The sequence below is a fragment of the Podarcis raffonei genome, chromosome 14, assembly GCF_027172205.1.
Source record: "Podarcis raffonei isolate rPodRaf1 chromosome 14, rPodRaf1.pri, whole genome shotgun sequence".
NCBI classification, from domain to species: Eukaryota; Metazoa; Chordata; class Lepidosauria; order Squamata; family Lacertidae; genus Podarcis; species Podarcis raffonei.
This window is the reverse complement of record NC_070615.1, coordinates 31,616,339-31,643,483: the sequence shown is the minus strand read 5'-3', so window position 1 is coordinate 31,643,483 and position 27,145 is coordinate 31,616,339. Positions and strand designations below refer to the sequence as shown.

The 27,145-nt window shown below is 45.3% G+C and overlaps 1 protein-coding gene across 1 annotated transcript; it reads left to right on the top strand.

The window, feature by feature from the left end:
• Positions 1 to 5,032: 5,032 nt before the first annotated feature.
• C1QTNF8 (C1q and TNF related 8) lies at positions 5,033 to 11,378 on the top strand. Its single transcript, XM_053364936.1, has 4 exons — positions 5,033 to 5,134; positions 7,026 to 7,118; positions 8,503 to 8,740; positions 10,495 to 11,378. The coding sequence occupies exons 2-4, from the start codon at positions 7,086 to 7,088 to the stop codon at positions 11,040 to 11,042; spliced, it is 819 nt and encodes a 272-aa protein (XP_053220911.1). The 5' UTR covers positions 5,033 to 5,134; positions 7,026 to 7,085; the 3' UTR covers positions 11,043 to 11,378.
• Positions 11,379 to 27,145: the final 15,767 nt, after the last annotated feature.

The window sequence follows — 27,145 nt, the reverse complement described above, 5'->3', positions numbered from 1 at the left end:
GGGAGCACTCAGATCTCCAGGCTGAGCAAAGGGCAGCTAGGAAGCTGAGGAGAAAGGAGTTTTTGAGTCACAAAGGTAAGTTGTGTGACACCCGAAGTAGTGATATGCAACAGAATGAAAGCTTATGCCAAGGAATTCATAGGGGTGGCAAACCGAGAAGGCCACCAGTTTGGTTGCTCAAGTTTTTGAGTTTGAAGTGTTACAACAGATTGGGGGAGAAATTGATCTGTTAGGATCGGGAGAGAAATTTGACTCTGTTCCCAATTTAATGAGAAACTAGCTAATTCATACTTCTTGAACCAATATGCGAACCAAGATATAATTCTTTGAAATGCACTTTTATCCAAATTTTGTGATGTAGTGGTCCAGTCAAACAATGTGTACAGCCATGCATATTTTAGAGGAAAGCATGCATAAAAATGTATATATTGGTGAAAATAACATACAAAAATGCATTATAGTAGGGGATGTTGCCTGCAACAAAGTGTGCCTTGGTCAAAAATGGATAGAAAAAATGTGTATTTTAAGGGAAAATATGCACTCAAATGCTGACGAATTTTCATGAGAGTTTTTTCAAACTGCTGTGGAAAGGGGGGGAAACTGAATTTAAGATTGGAAAAATGAGAAACCAAGAGAAGCTGAAATGAACAGATTTGTTCATCCCTGTGACCTGTCAGTGGGGTAATTGTGGCAGTGATGACGTCTTTCCTGGATTGATCTGGACAGAGGTGCAAAAATGGGCATATAATCCAGGTGATTTCTTCATGGAAGATTACATTGGTATGATATTTTCCTTTCTATATGGAATAGTTAAGCATGTTTTCAAGACATGAAATGAAATCCCCTAATATCACAATTTTTCTTTTCAATTTTCCCCGATATGTGCATTTTTGCACACATTGCCTGGCTGAAGAACTGCGCTGCAAAATTGAGAAAGGTGTGAATTCTGAAGGATGGCTGAGTTTCAATTCACATTTAGTTTTGGAGAGTGCAGATTATGTAGGTTTGCCTTTAAATGTGAACTGTACTGAATGTCTTCCCCCATCCCTACTCCTGACATGAATGGGGGTGGGAGGTGAAGGAAGAAGGCAGATTCCATCCTGGGGCCTCTTTTTGCTGATCCCTATATACTACATCAGCCACTTTGCCAAAGACAAGATTGGATCAAGAAGGATTTGGGACGGTCGCATTCTAGATAGGTAGGGGGAAGTCTGCCGGGTTTCCCCCACCCTCTACCATGCAGCAGAAAGCCTGTCTGGATCAGCTGAGCAACCATTGATGGAATTGGTTTCCTGCCTCATTACATCAAAGCTGCATAGACTGGTGCCGGGTTCCTGTTGCGTCTGTCTGCGGCTCTCGTCACAGCAAGCCTTCCTTGCACCGGGTGGTGATATCGACTTTCATGATCAATGCCATGCTAATGCAGTCACACGAAAAGAGCAGCCCTGGGCAGGGAGGGGAGGGGAGGCTCTCTGCTGAATTCTTCTGAACTGCTGTTGGCAAGGATTCCACAGGTGCCACCCTCACCCTCCGAGCCAGGAGCAATGACCTGTTGTTGCAGATATCAGAGTAGTATAGCGCTCTGGTAGAAGGAGGGAAAGTTCTTCTACCTGAGGGTCATAATATCCTGTCCCCTCTAGTCCTAGATGCATGGCTTTTTGCTATAGGGTTGCCTGATTCAAAGCAGTGAAAATCCAGAGGGAAAAGTTGCTGAGCTTTTTGAGCTATTTTTTAAAATGGAAATTCGGGAAAAACGGCACTGTTCAGATTTTCCTGGACATTTTGCCAGTTTCTGCCAGGACACTGCTGCTGATTGCATTATTCCAGATATGTTTGGGAAATTCCAGATATATGGCAACCCTACTTTATGCTATAGGGCCAAGAGAAGGAGTATAATGAAGCAAATATGAAAAACACTCTGAGGACATGCAGAGTACCTTGTCTTTGCCAATGGGGAGAGGTGGAGGAATCTGTCAATTTCAGTTTCTCACGTTCTCCTTTTTCCAATTTTTTTCCAACCTCCCTTTTCCAGTTCAGTTCTCTGCATTTGTGTGTGTGTGTGTGTGTGTGTGTGTGTGTGTTCCTTAAGCATTGTCTGATTGTAGGGGAAAATTTGCATCTTACTGTGCCTAATAGATACAATTTTTGCAGGACATTTGTCCAAACACAATGCATTTTTTAAAAAAATATTGTTATAGATTTGGGCGGGACCCCGCTTAAACTCTAGAAATTAATAAATGATAGGATTTTGATTATTTGGAGTATAGAAGGGAAGATTGGAAGCCAGTGGAAAAATACAGGCTAAGCTTCCTTTCCAAGCCAAGGCCTCACTTGGGATAGAGGCATTAACATGACAAAAGGTGTTGATGGCCCACCGGAAAGGAATTCTTGGGCCTGGGCGGACAAAGGTTGCCATGGTGATGTGGTGTGTGTTTGAGGTGTCAGGAAAAGAGATGCATTAGAGCAAAGGGTGCTGGGAAGAAGAAGGGAGAGAACAGACAGAGATCCATCTTGGGTGGGCAGGCTGAAGGCTGGCTGGGAGAGATGCCTTTGCCTCCAGTGCTGCACTGTTGTGGGGGACAAGATCTGCTGGAAATGACCATGCTGTAAGATCTGGACTCGCTCCATGCAGACTGAAGGTGTAAATAGGTGAATAAACCATATTTCTTAAAGCTATGATAGCCGCCTCTGGGTGAGCGCCTGGATGGAACCCCCTGGAACCCTGCTTCTGCTCGGTAGAGAATGGGGGTGGCACCCAACTTCTGTAACAATATACTATTTTCACTAATGTATGCATTCTTATGCACATGTTCCTCTAATATATGCAACTTTGCACACATTCGAGGAAAATTAAATTAATTAAATCTGACTTTGCATCAAATTATTAAATCTGACTTTGCATCCACTTTCCCCTACTAGGAAAAGAACAAAAAGTGAGGGATCATTGCTAGCCAATACTTTTGGCTGGAAATGGTATGAAACCCAAGTTTCCCCTTTGCCAGGAACATAACTGGAATGGAAAGAGCTCTGCTTCTGACTCAACGGAAATTAAAAAAAAAACTTAATGTGTTGAGATTATGATTCAGCTCTCTGTTTCAGCCCAAGACAGCCCACTAGGGTTGCCACCCTGCCTTCTGGTAGGGCTCCTGTGCTATTAACAGCTGCACGACAGGCAGGCATTCAACAGGCAAAGCTTTCCCCAAGGAGAAGATATCTACTTGTGCTATGACTGTTGACAGTGCAGGATCCCTTGCCTGATGATGAGGGGAGAAAGTTTACATTATCTTGAGAAGGGGAACTATTTCCTTTCTGGGTGTTCACACTGTTGCCCCAGCAGAGAATAGAACAGATACGTATAACAAACATTTAGCAGGGGACAATGCTCATTTTCTTGCCATGCTAAGATTCACCGGCTGATTTCTGGTCAGCTGCCAACCATAGTTATGAAGGGGGTCTGTTCACATGGCAAAATGGGTCTGCACAACAGGGCTTCCAGTATGGCTGCCCCGTTCTGTGGGGATACAACAGGCACCCACTGTCTGCGCTTTCTGGAAACAACTGAAGAGTGGCTGGGCCAGGGTACTACTACTACTACTAATTCTGTTCTGACAAGCTTTCCTAGCAGGACGAATGGGTCTCTGCCATGGGCATCCTTTGGTATCTGTCTGTCTATCTGTCTGTCTGTCTATATAAGTCAGTGTGGTGTATTGGTTAGCATTAGAGTGTCAGACTAGGATTTGAGAGACCAGGGTTCAAATCCCTACTCGGCCATGAAGCTCACTGGCTGACCTTTGGCCAGTTGCTGCCTCTCAGCCAAACCTACCTCACAGAGGTGTTGTGGGGATTAAATAAGGAGGAGGAAATAATGTCTTCTACCTTGAGCCGCATGGAGAAAGAGCAGGAATATAAGGGCAGCACACACACACATTTCTGTTGTTTTTTGTGTTCTTTTTATCATTTTTATTGTACATCACCTTGAGATGCATTGTGGAAGGCAATTAATAAGAAAATAATCATAATACATACTACTATGATGACTAATTATTATTATTAATTATTAGTATTTTGCATGCTTAATGCCACATCTTAATTTGGCCCTCAGGCAAAACCTGGCCATTCATTGCATGTGTAGAACTGCTGTTTCTGTTTTTATTGTGTAAATCACTTTGAGACATCTGAGTGCAAAAATGCGACTAATAAATAAATATAATTATACATTACAATGTATGTCACAATAATGCAGGAAATCTGTGCCTTTTCCATTTCTATACCCTCTTTTCCCATGCCTTCCTATATATACCAAAAAATGCAAGGCTGTCGTTATGCAGCCCCTTTGGGAGGATTTCTAGTGCCTCATTACGACCCTAGCTTAGCATGAAGAAATACAGTTGGGAAGGTGAAAAGTGAGCTTAATAGTTGCATGGGAGATACACACACACACACACACACACACACACACACACACACACACAAAGGTACATATTTTTTCGTCTATAAGACGCCCCCATGTATAAGACACCCCCTATTTTGGGGGACTCCAAAATAAGAAAACACCCCTCAGCACTACCCGTGTATAAGATGAGCCCCAATTTTAAACCTATTTTTTGGTATAAAAAAACAACAACCTAGTCTTATACACAGAAAAACACAGCGTACGGTATCTCTCTCTCTCTCTCTCTCTCTCTCTCTCTCTCTCTCTCTCTCTCTCTCTCTCTCCCTCTCTCCCCCAAAATCCTTGAGCCACCACTTGTTTTGGCTACTAACACTATCAAAATGTCTCCAAAACATTTGGCGGCAGAGGGAGTTATATCAGCAGGATGTTCCCAGAAGCAGCAGAAAACACTGTAAACACTTTGACCATTGTTGTTGTATCTGCACTTCTTTTCTGAAGTCAAAGCTTCCTTGCGGAAATCTCCATCCCTTTTTGTGGCTACAGCAACATGGTGCTAGAGAACCAACCCCAGTCTGCCCAAACGCACAGAGGAAAGCGACCCCAGTCTATGGGAAGCTCTGAAGCCAAGAGGAAGACGGAGTGAAGGAGACAGCTCTGTTTCCTCCGGAGGGGTGGTGGTGGTGTCACTTCCTCCCCATCAGTCCTAAGGAAGAACCTTCAGATCTCCCATTCCACAGCAAGGTAACCTGGGTGGCTGATGGGTGTTGTAGTTCAGAAGGTCCTGGAAGGGCACCATGTTGGGAGGAAAGGGGAGGAGCCCTCATGTCTCCTTCCCAATGCCACTTCTGCCCCTGTCCACTGGCCGGGAGAAATTGGGCGCCCTTGGGGTCAAAACAGAAGCCATGATGGCTTTAGACATTCTGGAGCTTTCCTGGGAAAACTGGGACTGTTGAAGTGTATTCCCTTGCCAGAAACCCTGGAGAGCTGTTGCCAGTCAGTGTAGGAAATCCTGAGCAAGTTGGACCAGCGGCCTGACTTGGCATAAAGTGGATTACTTTGTTCCTAATAACAGAAGTCACCACGAAAAAAGACAAGTACTTGCCAGTTTCAAATTAACACCACTATCGATTTTAGAACAACCCCACTGTGTTTCCTGACTTTGCAATGAAAAAGCTCCCATAATCTTCGAGCCAGCAATTGGTCTGGTTCCCTTTTCCTCCACTTCAAAGATAAGGATTTATTCTCAATAACATGATCAGCTTTGAATACTCCCAGAGAAATGTAATCTCGGTCTTGTCTTTTGGAAGGCAGAAATGGCCCCTGGCCATCAGCTTAGCTTTTTAACTCCTTCTCCAAGCCTTTCTTTGACTATTTCTTGTGCCAAGGGGAGAGAGACCTTAGGATTCATTTGCTGGATCAGGCCTAAAGGTGCCCCAGTTTTTGCCATAGGAAGCTGCCTTATACTGAGTCAGACCCTCGCTCTTTCTCAATATTATGGGTTTTTTGCTCTTGTTTTTTTCATGTATGTTGTGCTTTTGTATTATATTTTTCTGTTGTGAACCACCCTGAGATCTGTGGATGAAGGGCAGTATACAAATTTAATAATAATAATAATAATAATAATAATAATAATAATAATAATAATACCACTGAGCTCTTGGATGTGATGCCATTGCACTCTGAGTTTCCCCACCCCTGAACATAGCAGACCAATGAAAAGAGATGGAGGTGAGAAAACTCATAATGGAAAGACATCCTGTCATGTACTCTGTTACTAAATACTACAGAGAAGAGGACATTCGGGGCTTCTCTTTCCGATGGTAGCAACACATCAGCCACAATGCCTTGTTTGGACTGCCATAGCAAAAAAGTACCCAAGAGTATGAAGTTGCAATTATGTCCCTATATTCAGCTATGAAATATTGTGGGGCATGTGTGCAGTATTCATATTTCCTTATTTCAGATTGGGAAGCAGAGTCTGAAAAAAGGGTGATTTTTTTAATATAACGGGGGGAAAGGGGTACCAACCTTTTGGATTTTTGAGCAAGTGCCATGGGGGCCACACAACTCTTATAACTTCCACTATAATTTATCTGAGATATGAAAATCACATAGAGCTGAAAGAGGGAGAGGGAAAGATGGCCACTTTCCCAACTTCCTCCTCTATGTACTTTTCAAGAAAGAAAAAGGTAGCCACCCTCAAGCAGGAAGTCCGTGTGTGAGTTTTGCTCAAACATGGGTGCCAGAAAAGAAATTGGGGTGCCAGTGTGACCACTTGTGCCATGTTGGTGACTCTTGGTTCAAGGTCACCTAGAGAGCCAGTGTGGTGTAGTGGTTAAGAGCGGTAGACTCGTAATCTGGTGAACTGAGTTCGCTTCCCTGCTCCTCCACATGCAGCTGCTGGGTAACCTTGGGCTAGTCACACTTCTTTGAAGTCTCTCAGCCCCACTCACCTCTCAGAGTGTTTTTTGTGGGGGAGGAAGGGAAAGGAGAATGTTAGCCGCTTTGAGAATCCTTCGGGTAGTGATAAACCAGGATATCAAATTCAAACTCTTCTTCTTTTTCTACTGGAGGTGAAATTTGAATGGGGGACTTAACAGGCTCCCAATATGAATTGATGATGTTTTCTCAGTTTCTCTAGGACACCCTCTCATAAAACTGCAAGGACAGCCAAGCTTTTGGATCGTTAGTAATGCCACAGGGGAAAACGACGAGCTTAAACTGGGTGAGTTCATGGCAAGTAAAAATGACGATCACTTCACCTCTGAAGGATTTGTATCTGCATATAACGGGGACACCGAAAAGCACAGCAAGCTGAGATGTTATCTGTACTAAGCAATGTTTGTTTTGGTATGGTGTGCGCATGGTGTGATGTCCTTGAGCTCCAGAAGCTCAAAAATTAAACCTCAGCAGATGCAAGGCCTGCTTTCTCAAGGAAAGAAACAATATCAAACATCAATTGACCCTCCCCAAAAGGGTAAGAAAACAGGCAGATGGGGACTGGTTGAGGACAGGCTGAGACTGGTGGGGCAGTGTCCCTATTTGGCCTCATGGACCAGTCTCCACACATAATTCCACATAATGATTTGAACTCACAAGCCAAATCTTTGACTACAGGTGTCTAGCATATTCCTGCTAATGCCCCATGACTGCTTAGCAGGTGATCCTTCAAATCTTTGCTGTTAAGGAGGAAGTGGGGGAAACTAAACACAGTGACTTCGGGACTAATAGAAGGTGTCTTTATTTTCCACAACAACCTAATAAGCCAAAATGTGTGTCTCAGACCCCAGGATGCTTCCTTTCACCCGTCACTCTTTTTACTACCCCACATCGCTGAAGCACCCGTCATGGTGAGCAAATAGGGCTTTGATCGGTTTCTGCCATGTTCAGACACCGCAGGCCCACTGCACTCATCCATCATTTTATATACAGGTAGCTACAGCAGATAAATCAGACTGTGGGGTGGATGTTTCTCTGGCAAAATAGTTAATAATAGATTTGATGCATTTTCTCTTTTCCTACCGATCTTCTTCAGCTGCATGCGAAGCAAAGGTGTCAGAAAACCTTTTTTCCAAAAAAAGAAGTCCTGAGCTGAAAAAGGATCAGGTGTGTTGTGGAAGAAAATACGTTAAAGCAGTGCTTTCTCCTGGGGGTACGCAGGGGTATGCATACCCCTAAACATTTTGTGAATCTTTGTACTTTTGTCCATTTACTGTGTTTATTTCCCCCCAATTTGAACTATAAAATCGTGATTTTCTTGAGTCAAAAAGAGAGTACCCCTAAACATTTTTTTTAAAGAAAAAAAGCACTAAATTAAAGCAAGAGTTTTTTGTTGAGTTGGAAAAGCTTCAGAAAAGCGCAACCAAAATAACCCCGCGGTTTTTAAGCAGCAGACAAGGAGATACAAAAAGGCTGCCAGAGAAGCACAACATAAAAAAAGAAAAGAAAATTAGCCATAAATTCAGGACAGCCAGAAAGAAAGCACCACCACCAGTTGTTCTTGGTGGGGTCCCTGATTCAGCAAGACGCCTGCAATGCAAGGGTAAGTTAGGTGGCCCCGAGTCCCTTCCCTCTCCCTGGAAAACATTTCTTCCTTCTCATTTGGCTAGTCCAAGATGAGGGTGCCCCTTCTCCTGCTCCTGGCTTCTTCTCTGCATGCCACAAGACCACTGGGTGACAAGGCCTTCCCAAAGAGAGAGGCCCGGAGGGTTTCATCATGTGTGCGATGCTGCGGTCCGGCTGAGCAGCCCAGCTCCATCACCGCTTCCCGCTACACTCGGATGACCAGCGACTCCCTCTATGCCATGCCCAGGATCCAGCCCACTATCAACATCACAATCTTGAAAGGTAAGCAGCCGTCCAAGGTTAGTCCTTCTTCCCTGCAAGAGTCACTTCACGTGGGCACATTTATCACTCAATGTCTGCAGCATCCAGCGATGAAGCTAGCGTGTGTGAATAGCATTCAGAAACCATAGATATTGATTATTTATTGATTTGCAACATACTTTTTTTTAAAAAAACCTGCTTTTCAACACCCCCATCTCCCCACCAAAGGCTTATGAATGTCACTGATAAGACGGTCCTTGCCCTCCGTCTTATAACTGAAAAGACATCACAAAAGGAAAAAGGCTTTGGAGGGAGGAGGCGGAAAAAGCAAACCCAGGCTCTGTTTCTTAGTTACAGAGTTCTCATAATGACCAGTTGGAAAGGAAAAGCACTCACCATCATTTCAAATGTACCCTTTTTTCAGTGGAACAAATTCACACATTCAGCTACAAACAATTCGGTGCTGACTAATCTGGTGATGGATGGACGTTCCTCTAGGGGCCGTCCTCATGACTTAGCTACTTTTACCTTCATCCCTTAATTCCGTCTCCCAGCTGAGCAACGTTTATGCATTTACCTGAAAGTATTTTCCTTAAGTTGCTTTTTAGGGCTTTGCCCTCACAAAGCGATACACAGCCAAGAGCAAGGGAAATTATCAAGATATAGTAGTAACGCTGGCTTGGATCCAGAATATTTTAAGGAGCTTTTCTGTAGCACTCAGGCTGATTCCAATCTCAGTAAAAGATAGCATTGAAGAGGGATATATGCAGAGCGCAACTACGAGGCCTGCAGAGATCTACTGTGTGTGCATGCCAGCTTGAGCCATCTCAGCAGTGGGCACCCAGAAGGACTCCAGAAGCAAATATCAGCATGAGGGCACATATACAGGTAGAGGTGGCCCTTCAAATAAACTATAGATATGTTTAATACCACTTGTTCAAAATCCATTCGTTATTGGCATCACCCCTTACTTCACATGTGCCAAAACTGAATTCTAGCTTTGCAAACTGGCTCCTGGATATTAAAAGATTCAGAAGGTACCGTATTTTTTGCTCTATAAGACGCACCTAGTTTTGGGAGGAGGAAAACAAGGAAAAAAATATTCTGAATCTCAGAAGCCAGAACAGTAAGAGGGATCTCTGCACAGCAATCCCTCTTACTGTTCTGGCTTCTGGGATAGCTGTGCAGCCTGCATTCGCTCCATGATGCGCACACATTTCCCCTTACTTTTTAGGAGGGAAAAAGTGAGTCTTATAGAGCAAAAAATACGGTACTTCTTCACTCAGCGCATAGCTAAACTATGGAACTCACTCCTGCAGGAGACAGTGGTGGCCACCATCTGGGATGGCTTTTAAAAAGCATTAGACAAATTCATGGAGGTGAAGGTTATCAGTGACTCCTATCCATGATGGCTATACTCTGCCTCCTTTGGCTAAGCCTTCAACACTTCTGAATATTAGTAGCTGAGAAGTACAGGAGGGGAACGTGATCTTGTGGTCAGGCTCTGCTTGTGGGTTTCCCACAGGCTTCTGGTTGTCCACTCTGAGAACAGGAAGTTGGACTAGATGGGCCACTGGCCTGATCCAGCAGGCTCTTCTTGCCTGGCCTCCATAGAATCATAGAGTTGGAAGGGATGCAAATGGTCATTTAGTTCAACACCCTGCAATTCAGGAATGCAATCAAACTTTTGTCCTGGCCAGATACCCCTACCCTCCAGCCCACAACTACATGGCAGATAAGCACTTTCACAACCTGTCCTCTCCTTGTGCCCTCAGGTGAAAAAGGTGAAATGGGAGAGCGAGGAATTTCTGGCCCAGAAGGCAAAGCGGGTGAACGAGGCCTTCGTGGTCATAGCGGCCAGAAAGGGCAAAAGGGCCACATTGGGCTACCAGGCAACTCCTGCAAGCAACATTACGTAGCCTTTTCTGTGGGCCGGCGGAAACCCCTCCACAGTTCTGACTACTACCAGCACGTCACTTTCGACACTGAGTTTGTCAACCTCTATAAACACTTCAACATGTTCACGGGGAAGTTCTTCTGCTATGTGCCAGGGGTCTACTTCTTCAACCTCAATGTCCACACCTGGAACTACAAGGAAACCTACCTCCACATCATGAAGAACGACAACGAGGTGGCCATTCTCTACTCACAGCCCAGCGAGCGGAGCATTATGCAGAGCCAGAGCCTCATGCTCGACCTCCTCGAAGGGGATGAGGTTTGGGTGCGGATGTTCAAGCGGGAGAGGGAGAACGGCATCTACAGTGAGGAGTCGGACATCTATATCACCTTCAATGGCCATTTGATTAAGCCGGCCGTCGAGTAACAGGCTCCAGGTCTAACATAGGATAAGTGGTCCCACCTGTTCTCTCAAGGGGGCATGTCCATGAACTGCTTACCTACATGGGGTCCAAGAGAAATTTGGAAGGGTAACCCATGAACAAGTGCTTTGAGGCTTGCTGTTTCCACCAGGCCCTCATTTGCACCGTAAAGCAGTATCATACCACTTGAGACAGCCATGTCTTCTCCCAAGGAATCCTGGGAAGTACAGTTTGTGGTTGTTGAGAGACCCCTATTCCCCTCCATTAGCTACAGCACCCAGACTTTTCAATTTGATTGTCCCACACTTGTTTGTTGTTGTTATTTTTCTGTTTGTTTTATATACCTTAAACTTTATGTAAAAACTTAATTATTTTTTTTAAAAAATAGGCGTTTCCCAACACCTTTCAGCCACTTTAACAAAGTACACTACCCATGATTCTTTGGGGGAAGACACGGCTGTTTAAAGTGCTTTGATACTGCTTTAAATGTATAATGCGGATGGGGCGTAGTACTGTGATAAACAGACCCGGGGCAGGATCTCTGGGCCTTAAATGCAGTGGTGGTGGGGGAAATGACATTTGAGGTTGTGTTTTGCAGGATCTCCCCCTTTAAGATGTGCTTAATGAGATTATGATGGGAACTTTAGGGTTTAGGCTGCTTGCTTAAGCACGTTCACTTAAGAATAAATTAACAATGTGCGAGCATCTGACTGAACTTCTTCACTGACTCAGGTGAGAGAAGTGTTTTGGAAAGGTTTCGGAAAAGTCAGAGGATGGGTGAGGTAAGAGGCTGGCACTGGTCTTTCTGTGACAGGTCTGGAGAGCCTCAGGTTCTGGGGTCTGAATGCAGCCCTCCAGGCCTCTCTGCCTGGCCCTTGGCACCCTCTCCAACCCACACTCCTTCTCAGGCCGCACCACACACTGGTCCTATCCCACCCCCTTCTTGTAGGCCTTATCCTGGCTGGGATATGTCCATGACCCTTGCCCCTCTCGCTTGCCCGCATGGAGGACAGAGAGAGATGCGTATGAAGAAACCTCTGGCAGTCGTGTGGCTGCAGGGTAGCCTTTTCTTTATAAAAGGTAAGATTCACATCCATGGTTCCTCTCACTTTGCCTCTGGCCCTGTCTGCCGCAGGCACACAATGCCTGGAAGGTTGCCCACAAAGGAATATGTGACTTGGGCTGGAAAAAAGATTCCCCAACTTCTACCACATCCAAAATTTGCTGTGCTCCTTTGGAATTGCAATGAAGGAAGCCACAGGAACAACTGGACTGAAGTTTAGGGAACAGTAGAGCTATTGAGACACTCCTTGGGGGTACAGGGATCAGGTGGGGGACTTCAGGTCTTTTCTTGACACATTAGCAGTGGGTTTGTTCTGCTTTAATTTGCTCTCTGGTGCTTCCCCAATTCTTCCACATAATTACTGTCCAGAAGGGGCTACGGTGCAACAAAAGTGGAACGAAACAAAAACCAGAACATTTGTTGCAGGATTTTATCAGGAAGTTATGAAATACGAAGTGGAAATGAAGCAGTGTGACCGCCCAAACCCTTTCTCAGCTGCAAAGGGTTTTGAGAACAGGATTGCATATGGCTGCCCTGATAGCATCATGAACACAAATCAGCATGAATGTGCAATAAAAAGGAAATCTGGAAGAGCCTATTTGGGCCATCTAGCTATACGCCAGCAGAGCCAGCGAAGTCCAGAGGAAATTGGCCACCCTCCAGGTGCCCGGCTTGAATCCTTGTTGACCTCCCTGCCTGCGACTCCCGGCAAGATCAAGGCGAGGTCTTTATCGGCGATTCTTCCCAACGTGAAGAAGAACACACCATTCCTCCCCCTCCCATCGCCAGGGGGGGGGAAAGAGACAGACAGAAATATATTTACATGCTTTTATTCCTGTCTTTCAGCAGTACAGAGAAATCATGTCTGTACTCTCTCATCCCAGCTGCAGAGAGAGAAAAACTCCACCCATGTACTTCCAGTACAGGGTCATGTGACACTCTGAGCTAACATCCGGTGCTCAGTACACTGTCCCTTGTTCCCACGGTACAGTCCCATAACATCAACATCCTGTTTTCCATTCCAGCCACCTGGAGCTCGCTTCTGCATTGCTCCTTTTTCGTAACATCCTCCCCCAAAAGAATCAATGCGTGTTGCGGCAAGCAAAGCGTGATCCAGAAAAGAAAACAAACAGTTGTTATACACATAACATTCCCCTGTTGTTTCAGTTCCACCCTTGGAACTCCCCGCCACTGGTTTCCCCAGTGTACCTCTCTGGTTGTCTGGTTTCCAAGGAATAAGTGCATCTGCATTACCTTGGCTAGCTACTCTCTGTTGTGTCTTTGTCTCTGACTTAGACACAGCTCCAACCTGTCCTCGGTTGTGTACAACAGCAACACATGCAACAGCTAAGTTAGCAAACTCTTTTGAGTACCTCTTGGGTGGTTGACCCTTTGTAACTCTCTCAGACCTACGCATGAGGTGCTGATCCTCTCTGCTCACTGGTTCAGTCTCAGGACTCCTCGGAGAACCAGTTCCAATAGTAAACAGTGGTTCATCCTTCACCTGTGAAGGCCTATCCATTGTGTGAGATTTCCTCTCAATGACTGTGACAACTGAGCTCTCCGAGCTATCACTGTCACTCTCAGTACCACTGTAATCTGTAAAATCACCATCATCATCTGAATCGTCCTCAGTGGGAAATGTGTGAACTATCACTCTCTCCTGTTCAGGAGCACTCTCTAGAAATTTTGTGAGAATCACCTGACCAGATTCAGACAAAATTACTCTGTAGAGACCCTTTTCATAACCCACAAAAATGCCTCTGGCATTCTTTACTCCACCTGGAGCTTCTGTCCTCACATGAGACCCAAAAACCTTGAAATGGGCAACAGAAGGTTTTCTATGGAACAGTTTCTCAAAAGGAGAACTTCCCAACTCTTTTGAAACCTTTCTCATCTTCGTATAACAGAACGACATTAGCGACTCGGCCCAGTACTCATGTGGCAGATGTGAACTAAGCAATTGCGCATTCATCCCCTTTTGCAATTCTTTGTTCACTCGTACACAGACACCCCTGTTCCACGCTTCCGCTGAAACAGCAACCTTGTGTCTTATCCCTTTCTTCTGCAGGAACCTCTGGAAATCCTGTAAAAGAAAAATCTGCTTCTCATCTGTGAATAGACAATCAATGTTAGCATCATGCATATTTTTAACCTTGTCACAGAACTCCTGAAACCTCTCCAAGGCTTCGTGTGGCTTTCTCAACACATAAATCCAGACAAAGTTAGAGAAATGATCCACACACACAAGATAAAATCTTGCATTGCCTCTAGATGGTTCTAGAGGACCAATCACATCAGCATACACCCGCTGAAATGCTCTGTTGACCCCGGCCTTCTTCTTGGTAACACCTGCAAGAGAAACTAGGTTAGACACAGATGAATTACATTCCATGTAATCACTTTGTGCATAACTCAACAAACATAGTCCATCTTTCTGTCTGGCAGAAAGATATAACTCTCCATCTTTGTAGATCTTGCAGCTCTCAGCATCATAGGACAGTCTCAGTCCTTTCTTTGCAATCTGTGAAACACTCAGATTGAACTTCAATTCAGGAACCAAGTAAACATTGTTTATAGTCAAGTTCAGACTCTTAAGATACACAGTCCCTATCCCGGTCGCTTCCAGCTCCTGACTGTTGGCCTGTTTCACAGCGAAGCTTTGCTTCTTAAATGTTGAAAAGAGTCCTTTGTGTGGGGACATATGGACGGTGGCTCCAGTGTCGATTACAAACGCGTTCCCAACATCTGGCATGGTTCCTATCGCCATCAAAGCCTTTGCAGGTTTCACCATAGGCTTGGTATGACCTTTGCCTGACGCCTCAGGCTTTGCTGAGCGGCCCTTCGCTCCTTTTGGCTGGCGTGGCTTCTTACAGTTCCGCTGAAGATGCCCAGCCTGTCCACAATTGTAACATTGGACAACATTCAAAGCTACAGCATCCTTTCCAGTAGCCTCATCGGTGGGGGAATTAGAACTCCGTTCCTCCCTCCCCCTGTCCTTTACTTCCAGTGCAGCAAGCTGGTTGTGTTCATCCAGAACCACGGCACTCAGGGGAGGTGGATAGGGTAACCCTCCCCCCTTCTTGGCACTCATGCTGAATCCAAGTCCTTGCTCTCACTCTCAAGCCAGTAAAATCCAAAAGTCACTCCTGGGCTGTTTACAGCCTTCACTGGCAGGCAAGCTGCACGCTGTTTTCCACAGCTGCATAGGTAGTCAAAACAATTCCTCTTCCCAGGCTCTTTTACTGAGCCCGCAACTTTCCAAGCCTTCCGGCTGTCGTTGCCTAGCAACCTGCTCGGGATGGGAATCTTATCTACCACAAGGATTCCTGGTATGCAGGCTTGCTTTCAGAGCTGTTTTTCTCAAACGTAGCTCTTTGTTTTGAACCAGAGAATAAATCTTTCTGCGTTCACTCTCTTTAGCCCGAAATTCAGCATACCTTTTTGGCTCCGTTGCCTGGAAGACGCTCCTCTCGGTGTCCAGCTGTCTGTTCAGCTTCTGGCTGCAGGCAGACGCTTCCTTTATCTTCTTAGGTGCAGAGGATGGCAACGATTCATCGACCTCTCACCACTCAGGCTGATTCCCATGGATCAGATAACCATCGGCAAAATGCTACCAGATGTTGATTCAAGCCAGCAGAGCCAGCGAAGTCCAGAGGAAATTGGCCACCCTCCAGGTGCCCGGCTTGAATCCTTGTTGACCTCCCTGCCTGCGACTCCCGGCAAGATCAAGGCAAGGTCTTTATCGGCGATTCTTCCCAACGTGAAGAAGAACACACCATTCCTCCCCCTCCCATCGCCGGGGGGGGGAAAGAGACAGACAGAAATATATTTACATGCTTTTATTCCTGTCTTTCAGCAGTACAGAGAAATCATGTCTGTACTCTCTCATCCCAGCTGCAGAGAGAGGAAAACTCCACCCATGTACTTCCAGTACAGGGTCATGTGACACTCTGAGCTAACATCCGGTGCTCAGTACACTGTCCCTTGTTCCCACGGTACAGTCCCATAACATCAACATCCTGTTTTCCATTCCAGCCACCTGGAGCTCGCTTCTGCATTGCTCCTTTTTCGTAACATCACCTTGGTTTACATACGCTTCAGGTTACAGACTCAGCTAACCCAGAAATAGTGCTTCAGGTTAAGAACTTTGCTTCAGGATGAGAACAGAAATCGTGCTCCGGTGGCATGGCAGCAGCAGGAGGCCCCATTAGTGGCGCTTTAGGTTAAGAACAGTTTCAGGTTAAGAACGGAACTCTGGAACAAATTAAGTACTTAACCCGAGGTACCACTGTAGTCTGCACTGACTGGCAGGGATTCCCTGGGGCTGAGGACGAGGGACCCATCCAGAAAGATGGAGGCATTTGGGGCTGACAGGCAGTTGCCCTCTCACTCAGCTACATCTTTCCATCATCTGGCTGGAGACAACTTCATTTAGCCCCCGTTAATAGATGTTTTTTACACAAGCCCAGGCACGCTTTGCTAGCTAGCAACCACCCAGCACTGCCAATGTGCTACTTTTATCAGGGAGCTTCCAGCAGCCCTTGTAAATCCAGAGTGTCCACAGATAAAACTGAAGAGGCTCCATGAGCTGTTTGCACTTGGCCAAAGTCAAATGTTCTATGTAAGTGGGTCTAAAGCTGACCTTTATCGACATACACATCAGCTGAGATGCCTCCTTTTCAGAAACCTGAGCTAGCAAGCCTTTTAGAGGAAAGGTTTCTGATTGACACATTGCTGTTGGCATGGCAATGAGCAGGGCGCAGGAGGCCTTCATGCAAAAGGATCAAGCTGTTTAAATATTATTAGTACTAGTTAGAATAATGATTTGGTTTATTGCCCTAAGATGACCTATGATGGTTCATGAAAATGTAAAACACATTAAAAACAGTTTAAAACAACGTAAAGACACAACATTAGGGTGGGTCCTAAAAATATACCTTTCATGTTTTGAAGGCCAGGATAAAGAGGTACACCTTTAACATTCTCCAAAGAGGTGCATCTTCAGCATTCTCCAAAGCTGTATAATGAAGGCTCCAGATGCAACCTTGTGAGTTCAGCAGCTATGGGAGATACACGCCCTCTCCTGGGCCACCGCCATGCAAGCTTATGGGGCTGGTGCAACTACATGAGAAATGGTGCTGTTGGATCAGGCAGAGGATTAGCTAAGCCTTTGCCTGCTGACAATCATATGTCCCATTGGCCATGCTGGCTGGAGCTGATGGGAGTTGTAGTCCCATAGGAAGCAGTGATGGCCACCAACTTGGATGGCTTTAAAAGATGATTTGACAGATTCATGAAAAAGAGTGTTATCAACGGCTACTAGCCTTGATGGCTATGTTTTGTCTCCACTGGTAGTGGCAGTAGTTTGATAGGAATCACAAGTAGGCAGAGCCCTGTTGTGCTCAGGTCCTTCTTGTGGGCTTCCCATAGGCTGTTGGCCACAGTGAGAGCAGGATGTTGCATTGGCCTCATTCAGCAGGGCTCTTGCATTCAATATGGCACAATTACGTTTTGCTGATTTGGCTCAGTGTAGCAGTGGGCTGCGATGATGATGCCTCGCTAAGGACAACTTCCTTGGCAATCCACTGCATAGTCCCTGGGATTTTCTCCCTGGGTTTAGAATTGAAGCCTCGTCTATTCAGAAGTAAGCCCTATTGAACTCAATGGCACTTACTCCCGGGGTTTAGGAGTGTAGGTCTTGTGGTGTTAGGGCTAAGGTGAGATTTGAACTGGGGAAGAGCTTCCTCTTTTGTGCAATTTGCACATTTGCACAGCTCACGCTGCAACTCCCTCCCTCTTTCCTACCGGGGGGTGACGCATATTTCAACTGACATGGGTGAAATGAAAGGAATTTGGGAGGTGATCGAGGGCAGCCCACGCACTTCGCCGTATCTCAGCGCTCTGGGAACACTTTGTGAGATTAACTTCTTATAGAAGACAAATCAATAAATCACACCAGCAAAAAAAGCCAAGCCAAAGTACGTACGTATCCAGGCCCTCCCCCTCCCACCCCTTGAGTGGGTTTGCCAAGTGCGTCCAATTCTTTCAATAGACGTTAAACACTGACGGACTGGCCATCCCTGGACACCTTCCTCTTGGCAACGTTTTCTGGAGCGCTGTGTGGAGATGTTACGAGGACCAGTGAGAAGGAGGAAAAATGAAACTGGTCTCTGGTCTTCAGCCAGCTTCCACCTACCTGCCTATGTTTACCTACAACCAGTCCAGTCCAGTTCCCAGAATGATTTAAACCATCAAGCCAGGAAACGCTGTGAGGGGAATAGGTGTCTCCTCACAACTCTTAGCATCCTTAACCAATTCCAGTTCCCAGGATGCTTTGCGGGGAAGCCATGACAGTTGAAGTAGCATCATACCGCTTTCAATATATGGTGTGGCCTTTAAAAATACGACAGCAAATACCGTTCATATTTGCTTGCAAATTTCCATTCTAGGCTGAAAACAGACACAAGAACTGGACGTGATTTCTGGGAGGATTTCCAAATTCATTGCAATTTTCTGCCATTCTTTCTCCCTCCTTCTTTCCCTTCAGTCTTATCTTTCCTTTTTCAACGAGTAAGGAAACTCTTCTGAGGGCAGGAACAGGCGGATAAAAATTTCCGTTGATAAGGATGCCTGGCAACCAATCCCGTTAATGGAGAGGCTTTAAGGCAAGCTGAATGGAGGCTTAATGAAGATGTTCAGGATACATTTATTCGCCAAGGTTTAAAGTGCATTGAAATAACTTAGTGGTTAAACAAATAGAAAGCACCTTTGAGTCATGTGGCTGTGGAAATTATACCATGCAGAAGCACAGAACTGGACTTCGTACAGAAACAGAGGAGTCCATTTCTGCTTTCTCCCCTTCCCATAGGGAATAATCTATCCATTTTTGTTCTCTCAGTTTCTCATTTCCCCCCTGTCTTAAATTCAGTTATCCATATTTCTTCAGCAATTCACAAAGTTGTTTTCAAACAAATCCTCAAGAAAATTCTTCAGCACTGCAGTGTGGATTTCTCTTAATAAATAAAATTTTAATGCAGTTTTGACCACTGTACATTTTTTTGCAAGCATTTATGCTATATAATGCATTCTTTAAGTATGTTATTTTCTGTAATATTTTCATTTTTGTATACACACTTCCCTTTGATACATGCATTTTTGGGGGGGGGAAGGTTGTGGAGCTACATCATAAATTTGAAGATGTGCAAATTTTGAATGGTGTTTGTGGTTTTGACTGCCATATTGTTTTGGAACATGCCCTTTTAAATGACTCAGAAGCATGCAAATACTGTGTTTTTCACTCTATAAGACGCACCAGACCACAAGACACACCTAGTTTTTGGAGGAGGAAAAGAAAAAAAATATTCTGAATCTCAGAAGCCAGAACAGCAAGAGTGATTGCTGCGCAGTGAAAGCAGCAATCCCTCTTGCTGTTCTGGCTTCTGGGATAGCTGCACAGCCTGCATTCACTCCATAAGACGCACACACATTTCCCCTTACTTTTTAGGAGGGAAAAAGTGAGTCTTATAGAGCAAAAAAACGGTAGTTGTGCTAGGAAGAGACATCATATGATAAGCTCACTTCAAGCCTCTCAACAATTGGTTGGCCATTGCCAGCTGCAGTTTCCCAAGAGTCTTCCAAACTCAGGCCCATCAAGTAATACGTCCTATTCTCACAAGCGTCAACTAGGTGCCCCAGTGGGAAGCCAGTCAGCAAGACTTGAGTGCAACAATATTCTCCCCACTTGTGATTCCCAGTGACTACAACCAGTCATCAATAGCTTTATGCTCCTTTATGAATTTGTCTAATCCTCTTTTAAAACCCTCCAAGTTGGCGGCCATCATTACATCTTGAAGGAAGGAGTTCCATTCAAAAATCATAAATTTGATTCTCCCGAGACTGCAAACTGACTATAAAGCAGCATCATGATTTATCGTTGTGATTTTAACAGCTTAATTACAGATCCCCATATTTGTTCCCACTTTGCCCTTTGTCAGACTAGCTGCTGATTGCAAATTCTACGAGAAATGTGGTGTGCCTGTTGATGATAAGATGATAAATATTTTTTTCTTTGGTGGGGGAGGAAATCCATTGGCAGTCAGAGACACTTGCTAATCTGCTGCAAATCAGCCAGACATTTATCATTAGACCCCAATATACCTTCTTCTGCCTACTCCTGGTGTAAGGCATTCAGCTAAATAATAAGCCCAGCAGAGTGAGTGAGTTGAGGGGAGGGGAACAGCCATTAGCCTCTCTGCTTCTTTGGCATCTGTCCAAAAAGCAAACAGAGCAAAAGCCATTAAGTCAGGTCAGCTTTTATTTTATTCTGACCAGTGTCAACCTTCCCATGGAGTATAGCCAGGAATAAAATGAGGAATGTACTCACACCTCAGTCCTTTCGGTGAGCTTAATATGAAAGAACCCTAGTAATTACCTGTCACTTACAGCCATCACACCAGAAGACTGGAGAGAAACAGAATTATGGGTAATAGCTTATATTTATTAAAATATAACAACTAAAGGATCTGCCTCTGTGAACAAAATGAAATCAATTAGCCCAGTCAAACAGGTCCAGGCAAATGAGCTGTCCAGAATTTACAGATTTTAGATAAAGAATCCTGATGAAAATTCATCAGCATTTTAGTGCAAATTTCTCCTAATATAAAAAGTTTGTATGCCATTTTGCCTAATATACACGCTTGCAAAGCCTGATATAATGTATGTTTTTCACAAAGCATTTCTGTGCACAGTATATGCCTTTTAAAAATGGCTGTCCATAGGGGAGGCGCTGGCTAGAGAATTGCATTGCAATTTTGAATGGCAATTGTGGGATGCCATGACTGAAGAGATTCTCTTGAAGTGGACGCTTTGCTCCATTAGATCCAAGGGAAGAACCATACTTCTGTGGTGGAACACCACTGTTCAGTCCTGGGCACCTCCAGGGAGGGCATAGGGCCCTCCAGATGTTGTTGGACTCCCCAACTCACATCAACTCCAGCCAGCCTGGGCAAGGGTCAAACAACATCTGAAGTTGTGCCATGTTGGTTTGCTCCTGGAGCAAACAAAACTGTCCGAAATGGACAGAAAATCTCACCTCAGTAGAAAGCAGCTTCCAACATCCTCACCACTGATTCTGCCAGAATGAGATGCTTTCAGCATCTTGAGTCAATGTCATCTGCAACTTTGGAGCAGCTGCCCTGCCTGGCACCATTTGGCTGCTCTTCCCACCATGAGCGAGTGGGAAGGGATGGCAGGAGAACAATCGTGCTACCTATTGGCATCTACCAGATTGGCAGTCCGTTTTTGCCAGGGAGCCTGCAGAGTGGCCAGCGCCTCCCCTATAGACAGATGCCAGCCTTTACCTCTTTTAGAAAGTCAGCAGGAGACTTTCCCTGGCAGCCTTTGTAACCGCCCACACCTGTCCAACTAAGTGTTGGAAAAAATGTGTATCCTTTCTACCGTTGGCTTCTGACAAGGACTCTGGGCTTGAGTTTGAGGCTGTGGCCCAGCCTAGTTTGATATGCCTTGAACTGCGTGCTTGATTCGCAAAAATAAGGCAAGCAAAGCTGCCCTCAGCAGGTAGATAAAAGTCAGAGCTCTTCCTCATTGAGATAGGCTCAGCTGTTTCCAAAGGCAGAGGAGCAGGGCTAATGGAATAGTTGGCAACTCTTGCCTCCATTCATTCCTAGGCTTTCGGAGACTTACTTTGATTAAGCCCACCTTCTGTCTTTGATCTGAATGACCATTCTCATTCTTTGTTCTCCAAGATAACAAAGGTAGCTCACCGGGTGACCTTGGGCCAGTCACTTACTCTCACCCTAAGCTACCTCACAGGGTTGTTGTGAGGACAAAGTGGCGGGGGGAGAACTACATATGCCACCTTAAGCTCCTTGGCGGTAGTCTTGTAGTCTGGTGACCTGGGTTCGCGTCTCCGCTCCTCCACATGCAGCTGCTGGGTGACCTTGGGCTAGTCACGCTTCTCTGAAGTCTCTCAGCCCCGCTCACCTCACAGAGTGTTTGTTGTGGGGGAGGAAGGGAAAGGAGAATGTTAGCCGCTTTGGGACTCCTTAGGGTAGTGATAAAGCAGGATATCAAATCCAAACTTCTTCTTCTTCTTGGAGAGAAAGTGAGATATAAATGCAGTAAATAAATAATGAGATAATAAATTGGATTATTATGACTATTATTTGCGAGTTACCTTGCTCATATTGAAGACCACTCTCCGAATGAACAAGTGAATCTATTGCTTATTGAGAAATGTCAACGTTAGCTGTGCCTCCTGTTTCCAGGTTTCGGTGTCTCACTGCGCACAAATTCTCTCCCTTTCCATTCACGCTGTAGAAGCATGGAAATGTCCTAGCGGAGGTGGCTGGATGCCAAGACACTAATGAACCAGTAGCATGGGAAACATGAGATAAGTAAAAAGGCACACTTAATCTTTGATGTTATCGTGAACAGATTGCCACAAATGCACCCCTGGTGAGATTCCGTCCTCTCTGGGCATGAAAAGAGGCTCTTTCTCACTCTGAGGTCTCTCGCTCCACAATATTTGTGGAATGAGTAACAATAGAAAAACTCTGCCTGCTTGTTTCAGTGTTGCTATGCCTGGGCAGATTAACCTTTAAGGTGGCTCCTTCCACATCACAGAAAATGGAGAAAGGGAGATGCAGATGGGCATTGTCAGGGAACTGCCATCGGAACTAGCGGAGGAGGCGAGGCTCCACAGCGATGCTGGAGAGGGGCCAAGCAGGGAGAGAGGCAGGTCTCCGGCTGGGGAAGAAAATCAGCGCAACACCAGGGATAGAGGGGGGCCGATGGGGGAAGCAGAGAGGGGGCTCCAGGACTCTTCGCAGGAGATCAGTGAGGAGAGCACAGGTCCTCCGCTGCCCACACCCACCCTGCGCAGAAGACTTCCGCGCAGGGAAAGTAGGCGGCGACTTGGCGTCAAAGAGCTTCTTTGCTGGAAGAGGTTTAAGAAACGCCCACTGACGGATTCTGCCAGCGACTGAACAGCCACGGAGTGGATGGCTGTCCAGCGAGAAACGGTTTAACCAGCCAACCTAGCCCAGAGCGGCGGTAACTTATGCACAAGCAACCCCTAAAGCCATTACAGGCATGAAATGTAAATATGTTAATTCATATGTATCAACGTAACTTTAGAAACAATGACTCTTTCTGCTCCTCCGTCCAAGCTTCTCTTCATGTTCTCACTGGCTTTGCAGCTCTATAGGGCATGGGTGGGCTAACTAAGGCCCGGGGGCCGGATCCAGCCCAATCGCCTTCTAAATCCAGCCTGTGGACAGTCCAGGAATCAGCGTGTTTTTACATGAGCAGAATGTGCCCTTTTATTTAAAATGCCTCTCTGGGTTATTTGTGGGGCATAGGAATTTGTTCATTTTCTCTCTCTCCCCAAAATATAGTCCAGCCCCCCACAAGGTCTGAGGGACAGTGGACTGGCCCCCTGCTGAAAAAGTTTGCGGACCCCTGCTATAGGGTGTTTCTCCAAGCTTATGTTCCTGCACTCCCCCTCTTCCCCATGCATGGTGACAGTGGTGAAGAATAGCAGTGACTCACTGCCTCATGGGCTGTTGCTGTGTCTTGCTGTGTCTTACTGGGAGTGTGCTTGTTGTTGCTGTTAGTCGTTTAGTCGTGTCCGACTCTTCATGACCCTATGGACCAGAGCACACCAGGCACTCCTGTCTTCTACTGCCTCCCGCAGTTTGGTCAAACTCATGCGGGTAGCTTCAAGAACACTGTCCAACCATCTTGTCCTCTGTCATCCCCTCAATCTTTCCCAACATCAGGGTCTTTTCCAGGGAGTCTTCTCTTCTCATGAGGTGGCCAAAGTATTGGAGCCTCAGCTTCAGGATCTGTCCTTCTGGTGAGCACTCAGGGCTGATTTCCTTCAGAATGGATAGGTTTGATCTTCTTGCAGTCCATGGGACTCTCAAGAGTCTCCTCCAGCACCATAATTCAAAAGCATCAATTTTTTGGCAATCAAATCTGCCTGGCCCAGGGAGTTGATGACCTGTGACCATCTCCATTATTGCCTCAGTCTGCATTCATCCTCTACCCTCCCTATTCCATTTTCTTCTGTGCCATGCCTTTTATCTTGTAAGCCTGCAGACAGGGACTGTCCACACACACACACACACACACACAGCCCTTTATCCAAGGATCATAGGGTGGTTTACAAAAACACAAAAATGCATAACATAGTAGCAGAAAAATATCCCCCAGTTTCAAAGCTCATAGATTATTAAATCAGCCAAAGGCCTTGGAGAAGAGGAATGTTTAGGTCTGGCACCTATAGATATGTAATGAAGGTGCCAGGCAAGCCTCCCTGAGGAGAGCTTTCCACAAACGGTGAGCCACCACAGAAAAGGCCCGTTCTTGTGCTGCCACATGAAGAAGGGCTTCACATGATGATTGCAGTGCCCAAGTTGGTTCATAAGAGGAGAGGTGGTCTTTGAGATACTGTGGTCCTGAGCTGTTTAAGGCTTTATGGCTCAAAACCAGCACTTTGAATTGGGCCTGGAAACTAAATTGTCAGCCAATGCAGTTGGGACAGGATTGGTGTTATATAACCTTCTTGTTGGGTCTGCTGGGAGGGCCACAGTTTCCCATTCTCTTTTTTCTCGCCCCCCTCAGTCTTGTGGTTCTATTCTTTTGAAAGTGCTGGAAGAATGTCCTCTTCACTTGTAGACTCAAAAATCACACATTTACTGTTCAGATGGGAATTTGCCTTGAGTATGTATGAAGGTAGAGCGTTTCTTAACAGCTTGGAGAGGATATCTCTTTTCAAAGATTTCCCCCACTCATTTTCCCAGTGAAGTGTGGCAAATATCAATTATTTCCCATTGTGACTTCATCTCACCAAGTCTCTTTTTCTCTCAATTGGCTTTGTAACATGAACAATGAAAGCAGTGGCTGCAGATGGAGCCGGCTGTGTTCTTGACTCATCTTAACTGGAACAATGTCATTTTCAAGGGACTTCAAGAGCAGAGGTTGAATAGTTGACTCTTTGAGCCCTGGTAACAGAAACACAAGAAGAACCTGCTGGATCAGGCCAATATCCTATCTAGTCCAGCACCCTCTCCTAACAGTGGTCAACTAGATGGCCCAGTGGGAAGTCAACAAGCAGGACTCAAGTGCAACAGCACTCTCATCTCCTGTGGTTTCCAGAAACTGGTATTCAGAAGCATAATGTGCCCCACCATGGAGGCAGACCATAACAACCATGGGGAGCAGCTCTTGATAGTCCTATCCTCCATGAATTTGTCCAATGTTTTGAAAGATGTCCAAGCTGGTGGCCATCACTGCCTTTTGTGGGAGCTAATTCCATAGCTTATGGAGAAGATGGTCAACAAAGACCACTAGCCATGATGAATATGCTCTACCTCCAACACTGGAGATGGTATGCCTCTGAAGACCACACACTGAGAATTACAAGCGGGGAAAGTTCTGCTGCACTCAGGTCCTGCTGGTAGGTATGGCTGGGTGATAAATCGTCCAAAATTGGTTTGAAGTCCATACTGTGATATCGGCTTCATAATTTTTGACCTGGCAATATATTGTGAATCATGATGTGTGTGTGTGTGTCCTATGCAAAAATCATGATGCAGGAAAAACTGTGAAGCCAGCCAGTGTCTCGACATAGCTCCATCCTTATTTCAGACAGTGTGATATATCAGTATATCACAATATTTAGCTGGTGATATATCATTATATTGAAAACCTGATATCCCCCAGCCCTACTGGTAGGCTTCCTGGTGGTATCTGCATGGCCACTGTGAGAACAGGAGGCTGGACTATGCTGGGCCTATTCCAACAGCCAGACTCTTCCTATGTTCTTAAGATTTGGGAGAGATAAAGGGAAGTACTTTGTCAAAACTGTGGAATTTTCTCCCATAGGAGATAGTGATGGCCACCAGCTTTGGCCTTCCCATTGGAGCATCTGGTTTTCCACTGAATGCTTGACTAGATGGACATTTGGCTTGGTCAAGGAGGCTCTTCTTATGTTCTTAGCAAGGGGGAATCGACATCTCCTCTGACAACAGGTTCCATTGACGGACTGCTCATCCTGCCACAAAATTCCTCTTGATTTCTCAGCACCCGATGACTCAGAGTGGGAACTGGCTCCACTGTGAAGTGATGGGAGATGAGATGTCATTTCAATCTGTTGATCCTGTCTAACCACCTGGACAGAAGTTAATATTGTAATAAAGTCAACAGTTAGGAGACACTGAAATATCTATGCCCATTACTAGCCTAGTTTGTATACACAGAAGGGACATTTCCAAGAAACTTTTATAATCTCCCGGGAAAGATATTAATTACTGCCGGTATTAAATCTTGCCAAAAATTTATCACATTGCCTTTATAGACAACATGAGTAATTAAAAAACTGGTTGCCAGCAGAAATGAGTAAACTTTTAAATATCAAGCTAGGGAGTGATTCGCCTGAGCAATCACTGTTAGTCAAGTGTGGGAACCATTGATATATTCCCAACTGGCTGGCTGCTGAATCACAAGGCTTAAGGTATTTCTTTTATTTCTTTATTAAAAGATTTATATCCCGCCTTTCAGGGCAAGTGTCTTCGTGACTTGAGAGTTTTTGGTATGTATCTACTGCTGCTAAATCACTGGGTTAAGGTATTTATTTATTTATTTAGTAAAAGATTTATATTCCACAACCCTTGCAATAAAACATCTTAAGAGTTCCTGACAGATATTCTGCTGCTGAATCACATGGGTTAATATATATGGCTTTTTATCCGTTTATGGAAAGATATATATCCCTCCACTGTTGCAATAAAAAATTCTTAAGAGTTCATGGATATATAGACAATCTCTTAAATCCATTGCTGTCACTTTGATCACATATGGGGCCATGCATTTAAAGCACTCCTGTACCACTTTAATAGTCACAGCTCCCCCCCCCCCGGGGAACTGTGGTTTGTTAAGGGTCCTGAGAGTTATTAGGAGACCCCAAACAGATCTACAATTTCCAGGGTTCCTTGGGAAGAGGGAATTGGTGGTTAT